Source organism: Amblyraja radiata, chromosome 2, assembly GCF_010909765.2.
Source record: "Amblyraja radiata isolate CabotCenter1 chromosome 2, sAmbRad1.1.pri, whole genome shotgun sequence".
NCBI lineage: Eukaryota > Metazoa > Chordata > Chondrichthyes > Rajiformes > Rajidae > Amblyraja > Amblyraja radiata.
Window position 1 is genome coordinate 19278943 of NC_045957.1, and position 20632 is coordinate 19299574.

General features: G+C 42.9%; 1 protein-coding gene across 2 annotated transcripts in view; it reads right to left on the minus strand.

Annotated features, from left to right (window-relative positions):
- Positions 1 to 20632, minus strand: part of tfpi2 (tissue factor pathway inhibitor 2) — a 75951-nt gene that overhangs the window by 4695 nt on the left and 50624 nt on the right. For both annotated transcript variants that reach the window (XM_033042695.1, XM_033042686.1), the window contains 2 exons: positions 11395 to 11580; positions 11128 to 11301 (listed from right to left, as the gene is read on the minus strand). In XM_033042695.1, coding sequence (XP_032898586.1) covers positions 11128 to 11301; positions 11395 to 11580 — 360 coding nt within the window. The remainder of the gene's footprint in view (positions 1 to 11127; positions 11302 to 11394; positions 11581 to 20632) is intronic.

A 20632-nucleotide genomic window follows, 5' to 3' on the forward strand; every position in this document is an offset into this window, starting at 1 on the left:
ACCATTTGGCCCATCGAGTCTACTCTGCCATTTGATCGCGGCTGATCTATTTTTCCTTCTCAACACCATTCCCCTGCCTTTTCCCCATGACCTTTAATGCCCTTCTTAATCAAGAACTTGTCAATCTCTGCTATAAAAATACCCAATGTCTTGGCCTCCACATCTTTCTATGGCAATGAGATCCACAGATTCAATATCCTCTGGCTAAAGAAATTCCTTTAATCTCCATTCTAAAAACACATGTTTTATTCTGATGCTGTGTCCTCTGGTTCTAGATTTTCCATGTCCACTCTATCTGGGCCTTTCATTATTTGGTAAGTTTCAAAGAGATCCCCCTCATCCTTCTAAACTCCAGCGAGTACAGGCACTGAGCCATAAAACGCTCCTCATACATTCCTGGAGTTATTATCTCTGGTCAATTCCAGCAATCTCTGGTCAATCACAGCACTGGACCAGAACACCTGTCCTGCATTCCTCACCACCCCACCACCATTCTCATCACACGCTCTGTCTCTTTCTTAACTTGCAATTGACTAAGTCATAGGACAAGGCCCCTGGGTCAAGACGAGCTGGAGAGACCAGTGGAAGTCAGCGGAACCATCTAGGCTACATCATTACATCAATGACCCCATGTATGTTCCTGGCCAGGACCTGCCCCGAAAGCAGTGGACAACCCTCAACTGCTTGAGGACAGGCGTCGGACGCTATGGAGTAGCAATGAAGAGGTGGGGTCTCGTGGACAGCGCCTCCTGAGAATGTGGGGACCCAACACAGACAGTGGAGCACATAGTCACCAGTTGCCCAAAACACCGGCCACCGAATGGTGAACGAGGTCTGATTGACCTGGACGATGACACGTTGGCCTGGCTCGCCTCAACGGAGCTGCAGGTCTAAAAGACATACGTCAGAAGAAGAAGCCCCTGATATGGCAACCCCCTCTGACCATGAAACAACTACCCCCACCCCCTATTCAACTGCTCATTTCTTTCTGCCACCTCAACTTAGAATTGGTATTGCTTTATTATTGTCACCTCTACGGAAAAACAGAGCAAAACTCTTTTTTTGTGCTATCCAGGCAACTCATACCTAACATGAATAAATTAGGTAGTGCAAAAGAAATAAATACGCAAGAATGCAGAATATAATGTTATACTATCTAACAATCTAAACATGGCCGATCCCCCTCTCACTATTGGATCTGTGGCTCCAAGCCATCTTGAACTAAACTTCAGAATATAATAACTACCACAGAGGGTAGTCGAGGCCAGTTCATTGGCTATATTTAAGAGGGAGTTAGATGTGGCCCTTGTGGCTAAGGGGATCAGAGGGTATGGAGAGAAGGCAGGTACGGGATACTGAGTTGGATGATCAGCCATGATCATATTGAATGGCGGTGCAGGCTCGAAGGGCCGAATGGCCTACTCCTGCACCTAATTTCTATGTTTCTATGTTTCTATTCTAGGACTATAAAAAGTTTGGTCAATTGCCAGCTTGTAGTAGAAAGCCAAACATTTGAAGCAGTTTGAATCTCAGCCCATCCAACATCCCCATCATAATTCAATAGAATTTCCAGGCAGGCCTATTTTAAAGATTGGAAAGGTTCAATAAACACTTCTGGATTTTCCACTTGATTTTTGGCATGGAAATGAACTGAGAGGTGATTAGGCATGCAGTTGCAGTTGCAGGTAGATATGTTTCACATGCCCACAGCATTACTTATTCCATCTCATCTAAATCACCTCATAATCAACAATTGCAATGTCTTGTCCTTAAAAAAGAGTCATACTATTGGAAGTATCAGTGAGCAAATATTTTTTCATCACAATTAACATCCAATTGATTCTACATGACATTTTACCCCTATATTTTCATTCCCTAACATATTGGAAAGGATAGAGAACTTCCAATAGAGCATGATACACATGTGTGTTATGCAATGTGAAAACTGGTCCCTTAGCTCAGCAATTCTGGATTGACCATCAAGCATCAATTTATGGAATTACAGATGCTGGAATCTTAAGCAAAACACAAAGTGCTGGAAGAACTCAGTGGGCCGAGCAGCATCTATGGAGGGATTGGACAGATGATGTTTTGGGTCAAGACCCTTCCTCAGACTGGAACATCGATTTAAAGTAACTCTGCATGAATCCAATTTACTCTTCCACTCAGATCCTACTGTTCACCGACACACAAGGAGTGATTTGCAGTGGCCCATGAATCCACCAATCTGCCCGTCGTTAGGATGTGTGCGCGGTAACAATGAACAGATGCTGTAATAAAACTGAATACTTCACAGGAATTTGATTCAAGATGGAAACAACAGGCAGGATGTCTACCTTAAAAAAATAACGTTATATCATATATTATGCTCAAGGTAAACAGTCTGAAAAAACCTCCACCACCTTCCATGGTCAATTCTGTATCCAGGTAGCTAGCTCTCCCTGAATCAAAGGCTTTGCTGTAGTCCATATAGACAATGTCAACCTTGATGGTTACCGCTTCTAGAAATTTAATCAATTTTGTAAGACACAATATCCCACATGTAAAACTATGCTGACTGTCCCTAATGACACTATCCCTAATCAGCCCCTGTCTATCCAAATGCATATATATCTTAGCCCTCAGAATACTCTACAGTAACTTACTTACCACAGATGTTATGCCCACTGGTCTATAGTTCCCAGGCTTTTTCTTGCAACCCTTCTTAAATCGAGGAACAACATTAGCCGCCTTCTAGTCATCCGGCATGTCGCCCATGTCTAACAATGACTCGTACATCTCAGCAACGTTTTCCTCTATCTTTCCACACTGTCCTCAGATGTACCTGATCAGGCCTGGAAGATCTGAATTGAATTGAATTGAATTGAATCCTTTATTTGTCATTCAGACCTTTCGGTCTGAATGAAATGCTGTTGCCTGCAGCCATACATGTAATAATAACAACACACAATAAACACAAATTCACATCAACCACAGTGAGTTCACCAAACACCTCCTCACTGTGATGGAGGCAAAAGTCTTAGAGTTACTGTCTCTTCCCTCCTCTTCTCCCTCTGCGCCGAGGCGAGACCCCACCGGGCGATGGTAAGTCAGTCCCGCGGTTCAAGCTCCGCGGCCCGGGGGTGGTCGAAGCTGCCGCCCTCCAGTCCAGCGGACGCAGCTGTTGCAACGGGTGCTCCGGAAAACAGGCACCAGCCTGTGACCTGCGAGCTCCCGACATTGTCATCCACTGGCCCGCGGCCGAGCCCCGGATCCAGGCCACCGCCGCCAGAACGCCGCCTCAGTCGCCGGAGCACCGTCTCCGCCCCGCACCGGGCCGCCCACACGGCAGCGTCTCAGCCCCGCACCGGGCTGCCCCCACGGGAATCTACTTTCATACCGCCTTGTACCTCCAGTACCTCATTGACTGTAATACGGTCTGTCCTCAAGACATCCCCATTAAAGCGGCCTTTTCACGGGGCGACTTGACGCAAGAGTTAACCGGAGTTTAACATCGTGGGAACCTCGTGCGATAACAGTACGGCATTCGTGGACCACCGTGGACCACCGTAGCGCTAACGGCAGGTCATCGTGTAACTTGGTCACTCAGGAGAAAATTCAAGAAAGTTTGAATTTCTCCAAGATTGACTTGTACACTTGTGGTTGAGTATTGCAACATTATATGAACGTAGTGGCCAGTGCAATATCCGTAATAACTCTTGCGGGTACCGTGGGAACTCCTGCGAACGGTGAACCCGGAAGCTGGACAGAGGGGACAGAAGGTGAGTAAAAATTATCTTCTGTGGGATTGAATTTAAAAAATAAATAAAAATAAAGATTTGCATCCGCATATGGACATCAACTTATTCATGAGTTATGTTAATGAGATTCAAGAAAATAACTATAATCTTTAAAAGGGACTTTAAAAGGGAGTTTACTGAAAGGTTACGCATTTTTATGGTCCGTGAGAAATTTTTCACATGTACTTCTTTGAGAGATACAGGTCGGAGTCCTCGGGTCCAGGGGTCCGGAACGTTACCAATCAATGTTGTACAGAGACCCGTGTAAGGAGTGAACTGCACATGCTGGTTTAAACCGAAGACAGACACAAAAAGCTGGAGTAACTCAGCGAGTCAAGCAGCATCTCTGGAGAAAAAAAGCTGATGTTTCGGGACGAGACACATCTTCAGACTCAATTCCGATTAGGCTGTCTGAAGAAGGGTTCCGATTCGAATCGCCACCTATTCTTTTTCTCCAGAGATGCTGCCTGACCCGCTGACTTACTCCAGCTTTTTATGTTTTTCTTCCCAGATCTGACTCACCTGCTGAGTTACACCAACATTTTGTGTCCTTCTGTGCGTATTAACCAGCATTAACCAGCGTCTGCAGTTCCTTTAGACATTACCTAACTTCAGATTTTAGAGATATAGCGCGTGGGAACTCCTGCGAACGGTAAAACCGGAAGCTGGACAGAGGGGACAGAAGGTGAGTAAAACAGGTGGTCTCAATATCGACAAGGGAACATGTGTCCTTCGAGGACGTCCCACCTAATTGTCATTGTTGGATAATCTTTTTAACAGGAACACTTGCAGAGATGGCTCCCAGAAAATCTCAAAGAAAGGGGGTAAAGCGTGTCAGAGATGTTTTTGCCATGTTGCGCTATTCAGTTTCTATATTGTTTCAGTTTCTATATCTATATTGTTGCTCTATTCAGTTTCCCAGGGGGTCGGGACGGGACTGGAGTTGGGAGGGAAAAGGTGGGGGAGTCGAGGGAGAGGAGGGGGAGACAGATGGGGGTGTCTTCATTTACTGGCGGCGGGTGTCTGTCACTGAAACAGGCAGGTGAGATTTTACATCCACCTTGTGTGTGCCTCTCTCTCTCTCTCCCTCCCTCTTACACAGGCTGAGAGACTCTGCCTCTGTGAGTGTACGTCTCTTTCTCCCCCTCTCCCACACACAGTAAGACCGAGGTACTGTGCTCAGTCCATCTGTGTCTCCCACATACACAGTAAAATATGTCTCCAAATTAGCCAATTCAACCAAGGGAGGATATATATAGTGTGTGAAAATAAAAGTTACATCATTTGTGTCACGTGTAGTTCACGATGTTCATTCAAGATTTAACGCGAAAGCTCGGGAAACGGACAAGTCACTCGCACAAATAACAGAAATGCCGAGTACCGTGGGAACTCTTTATCTACACCCGTTATATCGTGCGAGACTCGTGCTGGAACACGACCTCTTCACTCTGGTGACATCTTGCGTCAACTCGCCCCGTGAAAAAGCCCCATAACTGTTCCAAGTTTCCTAATCTTCGTGTTTTTCTCCACAGGTAAACAGAGGAGAAATTGTCCCTGAGGAACTTGCCCACTTCTTGCCACTCCAGATATAATGTGGTACAACATTTGCTTTTTCTGTGAAACATCTACAAACAATGTAACAATGTTGAGCACTTCCTGAGGCAGAACTATCTCCCTGTAAAAGGGTTCTTGTACGAATTGAATGTCAAGCATGAATGCGAGCAATTTTTTTCTGCATGAGAAGTGATGCGACAGGCAACTCCAACAAATGAGAAAATACAAAGCTTGTAGCATCGCATTTGGTTTATAGATTCACTTTCTTGACCCGAGTAGGCAATTAAACCACTTTCATTGTGCATTCTGAGCCTGGGCATAATTCTCCAGCTGCTCACATCTTCAACATAGCCGGTGAGGGTTAAGTTCTACTGGTCTCTTCCCATTGTTGGAAAAAGTGTTTCCCTTTTGTCTTTATTGCAGCTGGCCGTTTTTATAGTGATGCCACATTTTAGTTATATATCAGTTGTGGCCTAGCACTTGTATTCAGTTTTCTGGTTAGAGGGTACAGAAATTAAAGAATGATTAGAGATAGTTAACATAGTTTTATGTGTGGGAAATCAAGTCCCACAAATTTGATTGAAATTTTTGAAGAGGTGACCAAGGTGATTGAACGTAAATATTGTCTACATTGACTTAAGCACAGCCTTTGACAGGGTCCCGCATGCTAGGCTGCCCCGAAGGTTAGAACATATGGGATTCAGCATGATATTGCCAATTGGATAAACAATTGGACTGGTAGTACGAGGCAGTGGATAATAGTGGATGGTTTCTTATCAGATTGGAGAGCTGTGACTAGTGATGTGCCACAGGGAATGTGCTTAGTAGTCCCCTATTGTTTGTTATATTTATCAATGATTTGGATGATATTAGAGGTGGCATGATTCGGTTTAGGTTTATTATTGTCGCATTGTACTGAGGTACAGTGAAAAGATTTGTTTTGAATGCTACCCAATCAAATCAGATAATGTTAAACATAAATACAATCTAGTCAAAGTCAAGTAGAATGGATAAAGCAAAGGGAAAGTACAGAATATAGTTTTTAGCATCAGTCCCATAGACAATGTCCAATGTCCACAATGGGGTAGAGGTGAATCGGACAGGAAACTAGTTTATGGAAGAACCGTTCAGACGCCTGATAATTGAAAGGAAGAAGCTGTTTCTGAGCAATTTAGTAAGTTGGTAAGTTTTCAGATCACGCCAAAACTAATGATATCATGGGCAGTGAAAAATGTTGTCTTAAGATACAAAAGAATTTAGATCAACTGGGAAAATGGGCAAAGGAACGCCAGGTGGAAATTAAGTTGAACAAATATATATACACAGTGAATGGCAGGGCCCGGGGGAGTGTGGTAGAACAGGAGACTGAGGGGGTACAAGTACATAGTTCCCTGGAAGTGGCAATATTGGTTCACAGGCTGAATAAGGCTTATGGCAAGTTTGCCTTTATTGGTCTTGGCACCCAGTATAATAGTTGGGACGTCATTTTACAATTGTACAAAATGTTGGCTTGACTACAGTATTGAGCACTGTTCTGGTCACTGCACACTGGGAAACATGTGATCAAGCTAGAGAAGCCACAAATGAGATTAACTATGATGGTGCCTGGACTGGAGAGCAAGGAGAAATCGGACAGACTGGGACCATTTACTCTGGAGTAAAGAAGACTGAGGAGTGACTTTTTAAAGGTGACAAAATTATAAGAGGAATAGATAGGGTAGAAAGTTACAGTCTTTTTCCCAGGATAGGGGAACCTAGAACTAGAAGGAATGGGTTTAAGGTGAGAGGGGAAAGATTTAAAGGGGATCTGACACAGTGAATGATGGAATGAGGTGCAGAGGAAGTATTGTAGGCATGTACAGTTCAATATTTGAAAAATAAATCTGCACAGGTAATGGATAGGAAATGTTAAGACTGATATGGTCCAATGCAGGCAAATGGGGTTAACTCAGGTAGGCAACTTGGTCGGCATGGATGAGCTGAGTCTGTATAATTGGGACAATTATTGGCAGAAGTGGAAAAATGGGCACCATAGATCAGCTTGCATCGTGTATGAACCTATATATACACTAAAGAAACATTGAAGAACTAATATGCAGTTTGTACAACATTCATTCTGAAACAACTCGACTCTTTAAAATCCAACTGCAATGCATTCTGTGGGCAAGCAACAGGCTAGTTACACACCTTGGAGATAAGGGACATGGAATCAATATTTGTTACTTCAATTCAGTCGTGATCAGATATTATTACCTCCACTGATATGATTTCAAGATTTCATGCAGACATTTTCTGTCCTCACTCAGAACTAAAAATGTAGAGACTTTTGTCCTACAACAAGCATTTCACACTTGCATGACAGGGTTATCTGTAACTGTCTGTTTCTTATCTCACCTATCCCAGCCTAAGGAATCTGTGGACCTCAATTATCATTGTCCAGAATGATCTTAGAGACTTGTTTCTTGTTTTTCAACAGATTACAGTGTGCAAACGGTCTGTCATTTACAAAGCAGTCTTTGTTAACCATACTCCCTGTCTGAAAATATATATTTTTAAATAGTTGATTATTTCTGTCCTTAGATGTTTGTGTTAATGCGTAATCCAATTTCTGTAAGTGAAAACTGATTATACATAATGAACAGCTTACATGCAAGGCAATGCCATTGTAATATACATTGTGTAAGCAGCTTGAAATGGGATACAGCCACTTCATAATTCATGTTCATAAGTCATAGGAGCAGAATTAGGCCATTCAATCATGGCTGATCTTTCTTTCCCTCTCAACCCCATTCGCCTGCCTTCACTCCATAACCCCTGATACCCATACCAATCAAGAACCTCCACCTTAAAAATATGCATTTACCTGCACAGATTCACCATCCTTTGATGAAAGAAATTTCTCCCCTTCTCCTTTCTAAAGATCCATCCTTTTATTCTGAGGCTCCCGCACACGTGGAAACATTTTTTCTGCATCCACTCTATCCAGGCCTTTCACTATTCAGTAAGTTTCATGGAGGTCCCCCCTCATCTAAACAGCAAGTACAGGCCTCGTGCTGTCAAATGCTTATCATGTTAATCCAAATATCCCTGGGATCATTCTTGTACACTTCCTCTGGACCCTCTCCAATGCCTGCTTATAAAGTTGCGTATAAAGCATCAGCATTACATCCCTGTTTTATATTCTTGTCCTATCTAAATAAATGCTATCTAAATAAATTACTATCGATTTGACGTACACTATCATTATTCTACACCAGCATTCCCAAGTCCCTTTGCACCTCCGATTTCTAACTTATTGGGCTTTTACCTGAAGCTAGGTGTTTAACACAGAACTGAGAATAATTCATAAAATGAATGGACTATAAAAGATCAATGTCTGGATGTTATCCTGAGAAAGTTTAAAAAATTTAAAGTTACAAAAATGGATTCAGCTGTAGAATTAGAAGCAAGAATGGCTTTTCACCTTTCTCCTATTACACTTGCAAGGCTAACAAATATGTTTTCGCCATTCTTCCACTAGCGAGATAACAGCACAAAACATGAATGTTTATAACATAGAGCAAAACAATCAAGGGAATGTTCAGACTCTTGGCTCCTACCCTCGCTCTATAAGATTATAATGTGCGTCAATAAAGTAAAAAACCCAAATGCTTGATTTGCAGAAAAATAGCCTCCTCATCATGACCATATATGGGCTAACCCGTCCTTTCTCGGAAGAACCTGTCAATCTTAAGAAGCAAGGGGCTGTACAATGCTCTGTGAGATAAAGTATTGCTGAATCGCTGATTATTGGGGTATAAATATATCTGATTAAACATTACCCCTTTGTGTGGGGATAGAGTTGCTCTGTATAGTCTGTATCTACATACTGTAAGAGTTACTACCACATCCGCCTGGCGAAATTAAGATTTTACTACTTGATTACTAATTTTATTGTGTTTTTGTCTGTTTGAAATGAAACGAACCATAACAGTCCCACATACAGGCCAGAAGACCATTCTCAGCACAGGGTTTTGATGCACAACAATACCATCCTTGATTACTATTATTAATTTGTTCTTGTCACATGGTGTGATATTATTTTATGTATTTCTAATTGCAGAAAAGAAGGGACATTATATTCCATCTTGACCTATTCCTTGCATTGAAATTTATAGTTTGCATTACTAATTTTTATATAATTTTTCGTGTGGTATATCTCCACGATTAGCAGTGATACAGAGATGAGAGATTCTATAATTTGTTTTCACACCTTATGATACAACCTTATTTGTCTCCACTCCTTCTCCCTCCTTCTCCCCCCTCTTTTAAAGGACTTACCGTAACACTGTGCTTTAGCCGTTTTTTTACAGCGCCAACCTTCCTGTTCATTGTGTGTCTGATTCACCTTGGCTTTACACCGTGTAAATATTTTGGACAGCGCTCCCCCCTCTTTCCCTGTCCCCCATCTGCATAACGGGCTTGTGAAGGAAGCGATGTGTTTGTGTGTGTGTGTGTGTGTGTGTGTTCTACTCTGACAGTTGCCGTTCCAGTTGCCGGTTTTTCAGGCGACTGCCGGCAACTTAACAGTCGCCGGCAGTCCGCTGCAAAATCACCTACGTGGGACAGGCCCATAAGAATCTAGTTTGGTGGTGCAAATTTCTTGACAAATAAATTGCAATTGGTTACTGGAAAATTATACACTTGGATAAGGGGAATAATTTGATCTTTCCTCTATTCACGAGAACATTTTGGGGTCAACTGACATTAAACATCTACAATATGCTTCACATCTACCCATTTTTAGCTTCATTAGGAATGCGAGATGGATGGGAAACTAATCTACTCTGTGGCATGGGTTGACCAGTAACAGTTTTGAAGAGGTGAAGTGCCTCAATTGTTACAGTCTTCTCACTTCCCTGCTTTTCTCAGACATGTTTCCCCTGGCTTGGGAAATCCAAAACGTGATCGGAGACCAAAATATGCATTTAGAGGACTGCTGTGGGTCCAGAGGGTCAGGAATGTGTCCCACAGCCTGATAATCTTACTTGCTTCCAGTTCCAACATTCCGACATTTCCACACTCTGTATTCTCCCTGTACCCGCTGATCTCCTCGCATCCTCTGTCCTCCCCAAACCCCTGATCCTCACATCCTCAAACCCCCCCACACCCCCTGTCCCCTCACCCACTGTACTTCCCATATTCCCTGTATTCCTCTACCCATTGATCTCACCATCCCCCTTATCTTCGAACATGCCCTGTACTCCCCACACTCCCTGTACTTCCCACACTCCCTGTACTCCCCACACTCCCTGTACTCCCCACACTCCCTGTACTTCCATTCCTTGACCTCCCCTAACCCCCTGACATCCCCACACCCCTGATCTCCACACTCTTTGGCCCTCCTACGCCCCGACCCCACACTTCCTGATTTCCTTGCGCCCCTGACATTCCCATGCTCCCTGACCTCCTCGCATCACCTGACATCCCGACACTCCCTGACCTTCCCACCCCCTGACCACCTCACACCGTCCTGGAACCCCACCCCATATCTCCCCTCCCACCGATCTCCACAGATCTCCATACATCCCCTGACCCCACACTTGGTGACCTTCCCACACTCCCTGACCTCCGCACAATACCTGATCTTCCCAACATTGTTGTCCACGATTTCTCTCTCAATCCACATTCTCTGCTACGCACCGATCAGTCACGCATAAAACTGGCATACAACTTCCTTCCTGATTTCCCAATTGATCTCCTAATCTGAAGGTACCTCCCCAGGCCACAATGTATTAGGGAATGCTTGACTTACGTGGTCGGCAAATCTTTCGGCAAGCTTTAAGAGTAGAAAAGTTGTTATCATTTCCACCACAACCCGTGTAGCTGAACTTCTCACAACGATATGCATTTGGGTTGAAGTAAAGCCGTGGGATATCAGCCTTACAGGCTCCTCTATCTTTGGGTTTCTTGCAGAATGAGGGAACCACTGTAACAAAATAATATGTAAATTATGGAAACTTTCTTTATGCCCAAAAGCATTATTCAATTTGAAATAAAGACAAAAAAATGAAAGAATTACATAAACTTGGATTGCACTCCAGCTGGCAGGAATATAGGTCATTGAAGTTGTTAGCATTGCCATCGCATCCCCCATACACAAACCGCTCACACATTCCCGTCTTGATGTTGTAGAAATACCTTCGAAGGAAAGCACGGCATATTCCTCGTTCTCGTGGCAGGGTACATTTGCTGGAAATTTCTGTAGCTGGGAACAAAATAACCTTATTATAATCTATATTACAAAAAGTCTGTTCTTGACCGGTTTTGGCCATCTGTGCTGCGATTTCCGAGAGAACGCCACCACCTACGGCCGTCATTTTTGGCCACCTTGCTCAGAGCCCCCCTCTGCCACATGTGTGTCGAGGAGTTTTCCCGTTGATTAAAAATGACAGAGATATTAATGTTTTTACAAAATTCCCCATTCTCTCTGCTGCCCCCGCTGGCGGCAGGGGGGAGGGACTATAAAACCAGGAAGTGGTCTGCCACACAGTCTCTTCAAGATGGAGGAAGGCAGAGGGGCACGTTTCTCTGAGCTGTGAATAACACTGAACACATGTCTACTCAAATGTAAGTGTACTTAGTGGTTCTAAAATGCTTGCAGAATGTGTCTATTGGTTCTAAAATGTTTGCAAAAAGTGTCTATTGGTTCTAAAATGTTTGCAAAAAGTGTCTATTGGTTCTAAAATGTTTGCAAAAAGTGTTTCTTTTGGTTCTACAATGCTTGCAAAAAAGTCTATTGGTTCTAAAGCTTGCAAAAAGTGTCTCTATTGGTTCTAAAGCTTGCAAAAAGTGTCTCTATTTGTTCTAAAGCTTGCAAAAAATGTCTATTGGTTCTAAAGCTTGCAAAAAAAGTGTCTTTTGATTCTAAAGCTTGCAAAAAAATGTCTATTGGTTCTAAAGCTTGCAAAAAATGTCTCTATTGGTTCTAAAGATTGCAAAAAAATGACTATTGGTTCTAAAGCTTGGGTGTGGCTTGAAGTTGAAAGGCACTACTTACTGCAGATGGTGGCTTGGGTGCAATGGCTTGAAGTTAAAATGCATTACTTACAACAAATGGTGGCTTGGGAGCTTTGGTTTGAAGTTGAAAGGCACTAGTTACTACAAATTGTGGCTTGGTTGCTTTGGCTTGAAGTTGAAAGGCACTACTTACTGCAAATGGTAGCTTGGGTGTGGCTTGGGTGTTGCTTGAAGTTGAAAGACACCACTTACTGTAAATGGTGGCATGAAGTTGAAAGGCACCACTTACTGCAAATGGTGGCTTGGGTGTGGCTTGAAGTTGAAAGGCACTACTTACTGCAAGTGGCAGCTTGGGTGCTCTGGCTTGAAGTTGAAAATGGTGGCATGAGGTTGAAAGGCACTACTTACTGCAAATGGTGGCATGAGGTTGAAAGGCACTACTTACTGCAAATGATGGCTTGGGTGTGGCTTGAAGTTGAAATACACCACTTACTGCAAATGATGGCTTGGGTGTGGCTTGAAGTTAAAAGACACTACTTACTGCAAATGATGGCTTGGGTGTGGCTTGAAGTTGAAAGACACCACTTACTGCAAATGGTGGCATGAAGTTAAAAGGCACAACTTACTGCAAATGGTGGCTTGGGAGCTTTGGCTTGAAGTTGAAAAGCACTATTACTGCAAAGGGTGGCTTGGTTGCTTTGGCTTGAAGTTGAAAGGCACTACTTCCTGCAGATGGTGGCTTGGGTGCTTTGGCTTGAAGTTGAAAGCACTACTTACTGTAAATGGTGGCTTGGGTGTGGCTTGAAGTTGAAAGACACCACTTACTGCAAATGATGGCTTTTGTGTGGCTTGAAGTTGAAAGACACTACTTACTGCAAATTATGGCTTGGGTGTGGCTTGATGTTGAAAGACACCACTTACTGCAAATGGTGGCATGAGGTTCAAAGGCACTACTTACTGCAAACGGTGGCTTGGGAGCTTTGGCTTGAAGTTGAAAGGCACTATTACTGCAAATGGTGGCTTGGTTGCTTTGGCTTGAAACTGAAAGGCACTACTTACTGCAGATAGTGGCTTGGGTGCAATGGCTTGAAGTTAAAATGCATTACGTACTACGAATGGGGGTGTGGGTGCATTGTCTTGAAGTTGAAAGGCACTACTTACTGCAAATTGTGGCTTGAAGTTGAAAGGCACTACTTACTGCAAATGGTGGCATGAGGTTGAAAGGCACTACTTACTGCAAATGGTGGCTTGGTTGCTTTGGCTTGAAGTTGAAAGGCACTACTTACTGCAAATGGTGGCTTGGGTGTGGCTTCAAGTTGAAAGACACACTGCAAATGGTGACTTGAAGTTGAAGGGCACTACATACTGCAAATGGTGGATTGGTTGCTTTGGTTTGATGTTGAAAGGGACTACTTACTGCAAATGGTGGCTTGGGTGTGGCTTGAAGTTGAAAGACACCACTTACTGCAAATGGTGGCATGAAGTTGAAGGGCACTACTTACTGCAAATGGTGGCTTGGGTGCTTTGGCTTGAAGTTGAAAGCACTACTTACTGCAAATGGTAGCTTGGGAGCTTTGGTTTGAAGTTGAAAGTCACTACTTGCTGCAAATGGTGGTGGTTGCTTTGGCTTGACGTTGAAAGGCACTACTTACTGCAATTGGTGGCTTGGGTGTGGCTTGAAGTTGAAAGACACCACTTACTGCAAATGATGGCTTGGTGTTGAAAGACACCACTTACTGCAAATGGTGGCATGAAGTTGAAAGGCACTACTTACTGCAAATTGTGGCTTGGTTGCTTTGGCTTGAAGTTGAAAGGCACTACTTACTGCAGACGGTGGCTTGGGTGCAATGGCTTGAAGTTAAAATGCATTACTTACTGCAAATGGGGGCGTGGGTGCATTGGCGACGTTGAAAGGCACTACTTACTGCAAATGGTGGCTTGGTTGCTTTGGCTTGAAGTTGAAAGGCACTACTTACTGCAAATGGTGGCTTGGATGCAATGGCTTGAAGTTAAAAGGCATTACTTACTGCAAATGGTGGCTTGGGTGCAGTGGCTTGAAGTTAAAAAGCATTACTTACTGCAAATGGGGGCGTGGGTGCATTGGCTTGAAGTTGAAAGGCACTACTTACTGCAAATTGTGGCTTGGTTGCTTTGGCTTGCAGTTGAAAGGCACTACTTACTGCAGACGGTGGCTTGGGTGCAATGGCTTGAAGTTAAAATGCATTACTTACTGCAAATGGGGGCGTGGGTGCATTGGCGACGTTGAAAGGCACTACTTACTGCAAATGGTGGCTTGGTTGCTTTGGCTTGAAGTTGAAAGGCACTGCTTACTGCAAATGGTGGCTTGGATGCAATGGCTTGAAGTTAAAAGGCATTACTTACTGCAAATGGTGGCTTGGGTGCATTGGCTTGAAGTTGAAAGGCACCACTTACTGCAAATGGTGGCATGAATTTGAAAGGTACTACTTACTGCAAATGGTGGCTTGAAGTTGAAAGGCACTACTTACTGCAAATGGTGGCTTGGGAGCTTTGGTTTGAAGTTGAAAGGCACTGTTCTAATTGCTGTGCTTGCCAAGCCAGAATCACCGGCTGCTCAGGAGTAACAGGACCAGAATACCAAGGAGGGGTGTTTTACCTCCCTGGTGCCAGGGTCAAGGATGTCATAGAACAGTTGCCGTGCATTCTAAACCCAGAGGGTAAATAGCCAGAGGTCATGGTTCACATTTGGTTAAAAAAAAAAGAATTAAAGTAAAAGGAGGGATGAGGTCCTGCAACATAAATCTAGGCAGATGTGTTACTGGCCTTGACAGCAGAACAGGCATCTCTGGATAATTTTCAGTGCCACATGCTCGTCAGTATAGAAGTAGGAGGATAAGTTGGATAAATGAGTGGCTGAAGGGATAGAGAAGGGGGCAATACTAGTCCTAATCTTGGGGAATATTGAAAGACAAATGGTTGGAGTGCCAATAGACTAAGATTTCAGGGATAATAATCATAATTCTGTAAATTTGGAGAGCTAATTTCATATGTCTCCACAAGTGGGAGGCATTAATGGTAAAATAATGTGTTCAGGACCAACCTGCTCTCATGAGCATTAAAGGTACAGACAGTAATTCCTGGATGTCAAGGGGTATCAAGGACTATGGATATGGGGAGGTACCTTTAAGAGAAAATAAGGTGCACAGAATTTACTGCCAGACAAGATTAAGGAAAATCCCAAGTCATTTGTTAAGTATATTAAGGGTAAGAGGGCAAGCAGGAAAAGAGTAGGGAGCACAGAGGACAAGAATAGCAAAATGTGGATGGAGCCAAAGGCCATAAGTGAGGTCCTAAATGAATACTTCAGATTCAGATCAGTTTATAGTCATTTACACCAGGGTGTAATGAAATGCCTTATACACATGAAGCCTACGGAGTAAAGAATATATGTAGGGTAATGATGTATACTGTGGACACATGGGGCTACAGAAGCTGGTTTACAAAAGAAGACCCAAAGTGCTGTAGTAACTCAGCGGGTCAGGCAGCATTGTGGAGGACATGAATAGGTGACGTTTTGGTTGGGAGCCTTCCTCAGATACTTCCCATCTGACATTGCCAAGGACAAGAAGTTTGTAGTTGGAGATTTCGGGGAGAGTAGTGGTGAAATTCAAGAAAATCTTATAATTTAATAGCAGAAGGTATTAGATGTTTTTGCAGAAATTAAAGTAGATAAATTCTCAGGGCTGGATGAAATGTATCCGAGTCACCCATTAGAAGCAAGGGAGGGGATCATTGTCGTTCTTAAGATTTTTTAATTTTAGCTGGTAGCGGGTGAGATGACAGATGACTTATTGTTTAAAATTGCTATACTCTGTGGAAATTATTAGGACAGTAAATTATGATATTTAGTGTCTATGTGATATTTGTCATCATTTTACAGTTAAATCTGATCATTCTAGCTAAGCTTAATCCATAATAAATTACTATTAAAAGATAAAGCAAAATGTAAGAGAATTTTAAATTAGTACACGATATGCAGGAAATGGATAGATATGGATCATATGTAGACTGAGATTAGTTTAACATGGCATTATATTCGCTATGGACCTTGTGTGTCAAAGAGCATGTTCCTGTGCTGCACTATTCTACAATCCCCTCCATAATGTTTGGGACAAAAAACCATCATTTATTTATTTGCCTCTGTACTCCACAATTTGAGATTTGCAATAGAAAAAATCACATGTGGCTAAAGTGCACATTGTCAGATTTTATTAAAGGGTATTTTTTATAAATTTTGTAGAATGTAGAAATTACAGCTGTGTTTATACATAGTCCTCGCATTTCAGGGCACCATAAAGTTTGGGACACATTGGTTCACAGGTGTTTGTAATTGCTCAGGTGTGTTTAAATGCCTCATTAATGCAGGTACAAGAGAGCTCTAGTCTTTCCTCCAGTCTTTCCATCACCTTTGGAAACTTGTATTGCTGCTTATCAACAGTTGTGCCAATGAAAGTCAAAGAAGCCATTATGAGACTGAAACAAGAATAACACTGGGAGAGACATCAGCCAAACCTGAGGCTTACCAAAATCAACTGTTTGGAATTAAGTCATTAAGAAGAAAGAGGGCACTGATGAGCTTACTAATCGCAAAGGGACTGGCAGGCCAAGGAAGACCTCCACAGCTGGTGACAGAAGAATTATCTCTGTAATAAAGTAAAAATCCCCAAACACCTGTCCAACAGATCAGAAAACATAGAAACATAGAAACATAGAAATTAGGTGCAGGAGTAGGCCATTCGGCCCTTCGAGCCTGCACCGCCATTCAATATGATCATGGCTGATCATCCAACTCAGTATCCCGTACCTGCCTTCTCTCCATACCCTCTGATCCCCTTAGCCACAAGGGCCACATCTAACTCCCTCTTAAATATAGCCAATGAACTGGCCTCGACTACCCTCTGTGGCAGAGAGTTCCAGAGATTCACCACTCTCTGTGTGAAAAAAGTTCTTCTCATCTCGGTTTTAAAGGATTTCCCCCTTATCCTTAAGCTGTGATCCCTTGTCCTGGACTTCCCCAACATCGGGAGCAATCTTCCTGCATTTAGCCTGTCCAACCCCTTAAGAATTTTATAAGTTTCTATAAGATCCCCTCTCAATCTCCTAAATTCTAGAGAGTATAAACCAAGTCTATCCAGTCTTTCTTCATAAGACAGTCCTGACATCCCAGAAATCAGTCTGGTGAACCTTCTCTGCACTCCCTCTAGGGCAATAATGTCCTTCCTCAGATTTGGAGACCAAAACTGTACGAAATACACCAGGTGTGGTCTCACCAAGACCCTGTACAACTGCAGTAGAACCTCCCTGCTCCTATACTCAAATCCTTTTGCTATGAAAGCTAACATACCATTCGCTTTCTTCACTGCCTGCTGCACCTGCATGCCTACTTTCAATGACTGGTGTACCATGACACCCAGGTCTCGCTGCATCTCCCCTTTTCCTAGTCGGCCACCATTTAGATAATAGTCTGCTTTCCTGTTTTTGCCACCAAAATGGATAACCTCACATTTATCTACATTATACTGCATCTGCCAAACATTTGCCCACTCACCCAGCCTATCCAAGTCACCTTGCAGTCTCCTAGCATCCTCCTCACAGCTAACACTGCCCCCCAGCTTAGTGTCATCCGCAAACTTGGAGATATTGCCTTCAATTCCCTCATCCAGATCATTAATATATATTGTAAATAGCTGGGGTCCCAGCACTGAGCCTTGCGGTACCCCACTAGTCACTGCCTGCCATTGTGAAAAGGACCCGTTTACTCCTACTCTTTGCTTCCTGTTTGCCAGCCAGTTCTCTATCCACATCAATACTGAACCCCCAATGCCGTGTGCTTTAAGTTTGTATACTAATCTCTTATGTGGGACCTTGTCGAAAGCCTTCTGGAAGTCCAGATACACCACATCCACTGGTTCTCCCCTATCCAAGCTACTAGTTACATCCTCGAAAATTCTATAAGATTCGTCAGACATGATTTACCTTTTGTAAATCCATGCTGACTTTGTCCAATGATTTCACCACTTTCCAAATGTGCTGCTATCCCATCTTTAATAACTGACTCTAGTAGTTTCCCCACTACCGATGTTAGACTAACTGGTCTGTAATTCCCCGTTTTCTCTCTCCCTCCCTTCTTAAAAAGTGGGGTTACATTTGCTACCCGCCAATCCTCAGGAACTACTCCAGAATCTAAAGAGTTTTGAAAGATTATTACTAATGCATCCACTATTTCTGGAGCTACTTCCTTAAGTACTCTGGGATGCAACCTATCTGGCCCTGGGGATTTATCGGCCTTTAATCCATTCAATTTACCCATCACCACTTCCCGGCTAACCTGGATTTCACTCAATTCCTCCAACTCCTTTGACCCGCGGTCCCCTGCTATTTCCGGCAGATTATTTATGTCTTCCTTAGTGAAGACGGAACCAAAGTAGTTATTCAATTGGTCCGCCATATCCTTGTTCCCCATGATCAACTCACCTGTTTCTGACTGCAAGGGACCTACATTTGTTTTAACTAATCTCTTTCTTTTCACATATCTATAAAAACTTTTGCAGTCAGTTTTTATGTTCCCTGCCAGTTTTCTTTCATAATCTATTTTTCCTTTCCTAATTAAGCCATTTGTCCTCCTTTGCTGGTATCTGAATTTCTCCCAGTCCTCCGGTATGCTGCTTTTTCTGGCTAATTTGTACGCATCATCCTTCACTTTGATACTATCCCTGATTTCCCTTGTTATCCACAGATGTACTACCTTCCCTGATTTATTCTTTTGCCAAACTGGGATGAACAATTTTTGTAGTTCATCCATGCAGTCTTTAAATGTCTTCCATTGCATACCCACTGTCAACCCTTTTAGAATTAATTGCCAGTCAATCTTGGCCAATTCACGTCTCATACCCTCAAAGTTACCTTTATTTAAGTTCAGAACCATTGTTTCTGAATTAACAATGTCACTCTCCATCCTAATGAAGAACTCAACCATATTATGGTCACTCTTGCCCAAGGGGGCACGTACAACAAGACTGCTAACTAACCCTTCCTCATTACTCAATACCCAGTCTAAAATAGCCTGCTCTCTCGTTGGTTCCTCTACATGTTGATTTAGATAACTATCCCGCATACATTCCAAGAAATCCTCTTGCTCAGCACCCCTACAGGAGTCAGATGTGGATTTGTCAATGACCACTGTCTGCAGAAGACTTAATGAACAGATATACAGAGGCTGCACTGCAAGTTACAAACCACTGGTTAGCTGCAAAACTAGGATGACCAGGTTACAGTTTGTCAAGAAGTACTTAAAAGAGCAACCATAGTTCTGGAAAAGTTCTTGTGGACAGATGAGATGAAGATTAACTTATATCAGAGTGATGGCAAGAGCAAAGTATGGAGAAGAGAAGGAACTGCCCAAGATCCAAAGCATACCGCCTCATCTGTGAAACACAGTGGTGGGGTGTTATGGCCTGGGCATGTATAGCGGCTGAAGGTACTGGCTCACTTATCTTCATTGATGATACAACTGCTGAATGGGAGTAGCATAATCAACTCTGAAGTGTATAGCCACATCCTATCTGCTCAAGTTCAAATAAATGCCTCAAAACTCATTGGCCGGCAGTTCATTCTACAGCAAGACAATGATCCCAAACGTACTGCTAAAGCAACAAAGGTGTTTTTCAAAGCTAAAAAATGGGCAATTCTTGAGTGGCCAAGTCAATCACCTGATCTGAACCCAATTGAGCATGCTTTTTATATGCAGAGGAGAAAACTGAAGGGGACTAGCCCCCAAAACAAGCATAAGCTAAAGATGGATGTAATACAGGCCTGGTAGAGCATCATCAGAGAAGACATCCAGCAACTGATGATGTCTGTGAATTGCAGACAACAAGCTATTAAAATCTGACAATGTGCACTTTAACCACATGTGATTTTTTTTTCTATTAAAAATCTGAAATTGTGGAGTACAGAGGCAAATACATAAATGATTGGTCTTTGTACCAAACATTATGGAGGGCACTTTACAAGAAGACTTTCCCACGAGAAACAGGACAAATTGGAAAATTGGATCCAAAATTTACTTTTTTATAGGAGACAAAAGATGAAGGCGGAGGGTTTATCTCTGTGGTTGGAGGCTTGAGACCAGTGGTACTCTGCATGGGATCAATGCTGGGACCCTTACTCTTTCTTACTTACTGGAATTATTAGGATGTGAATATGGGAAGTATGTTGGGTGTTTACATCACCCTATCTAGGTGATGTAAAAATTGTGGCGT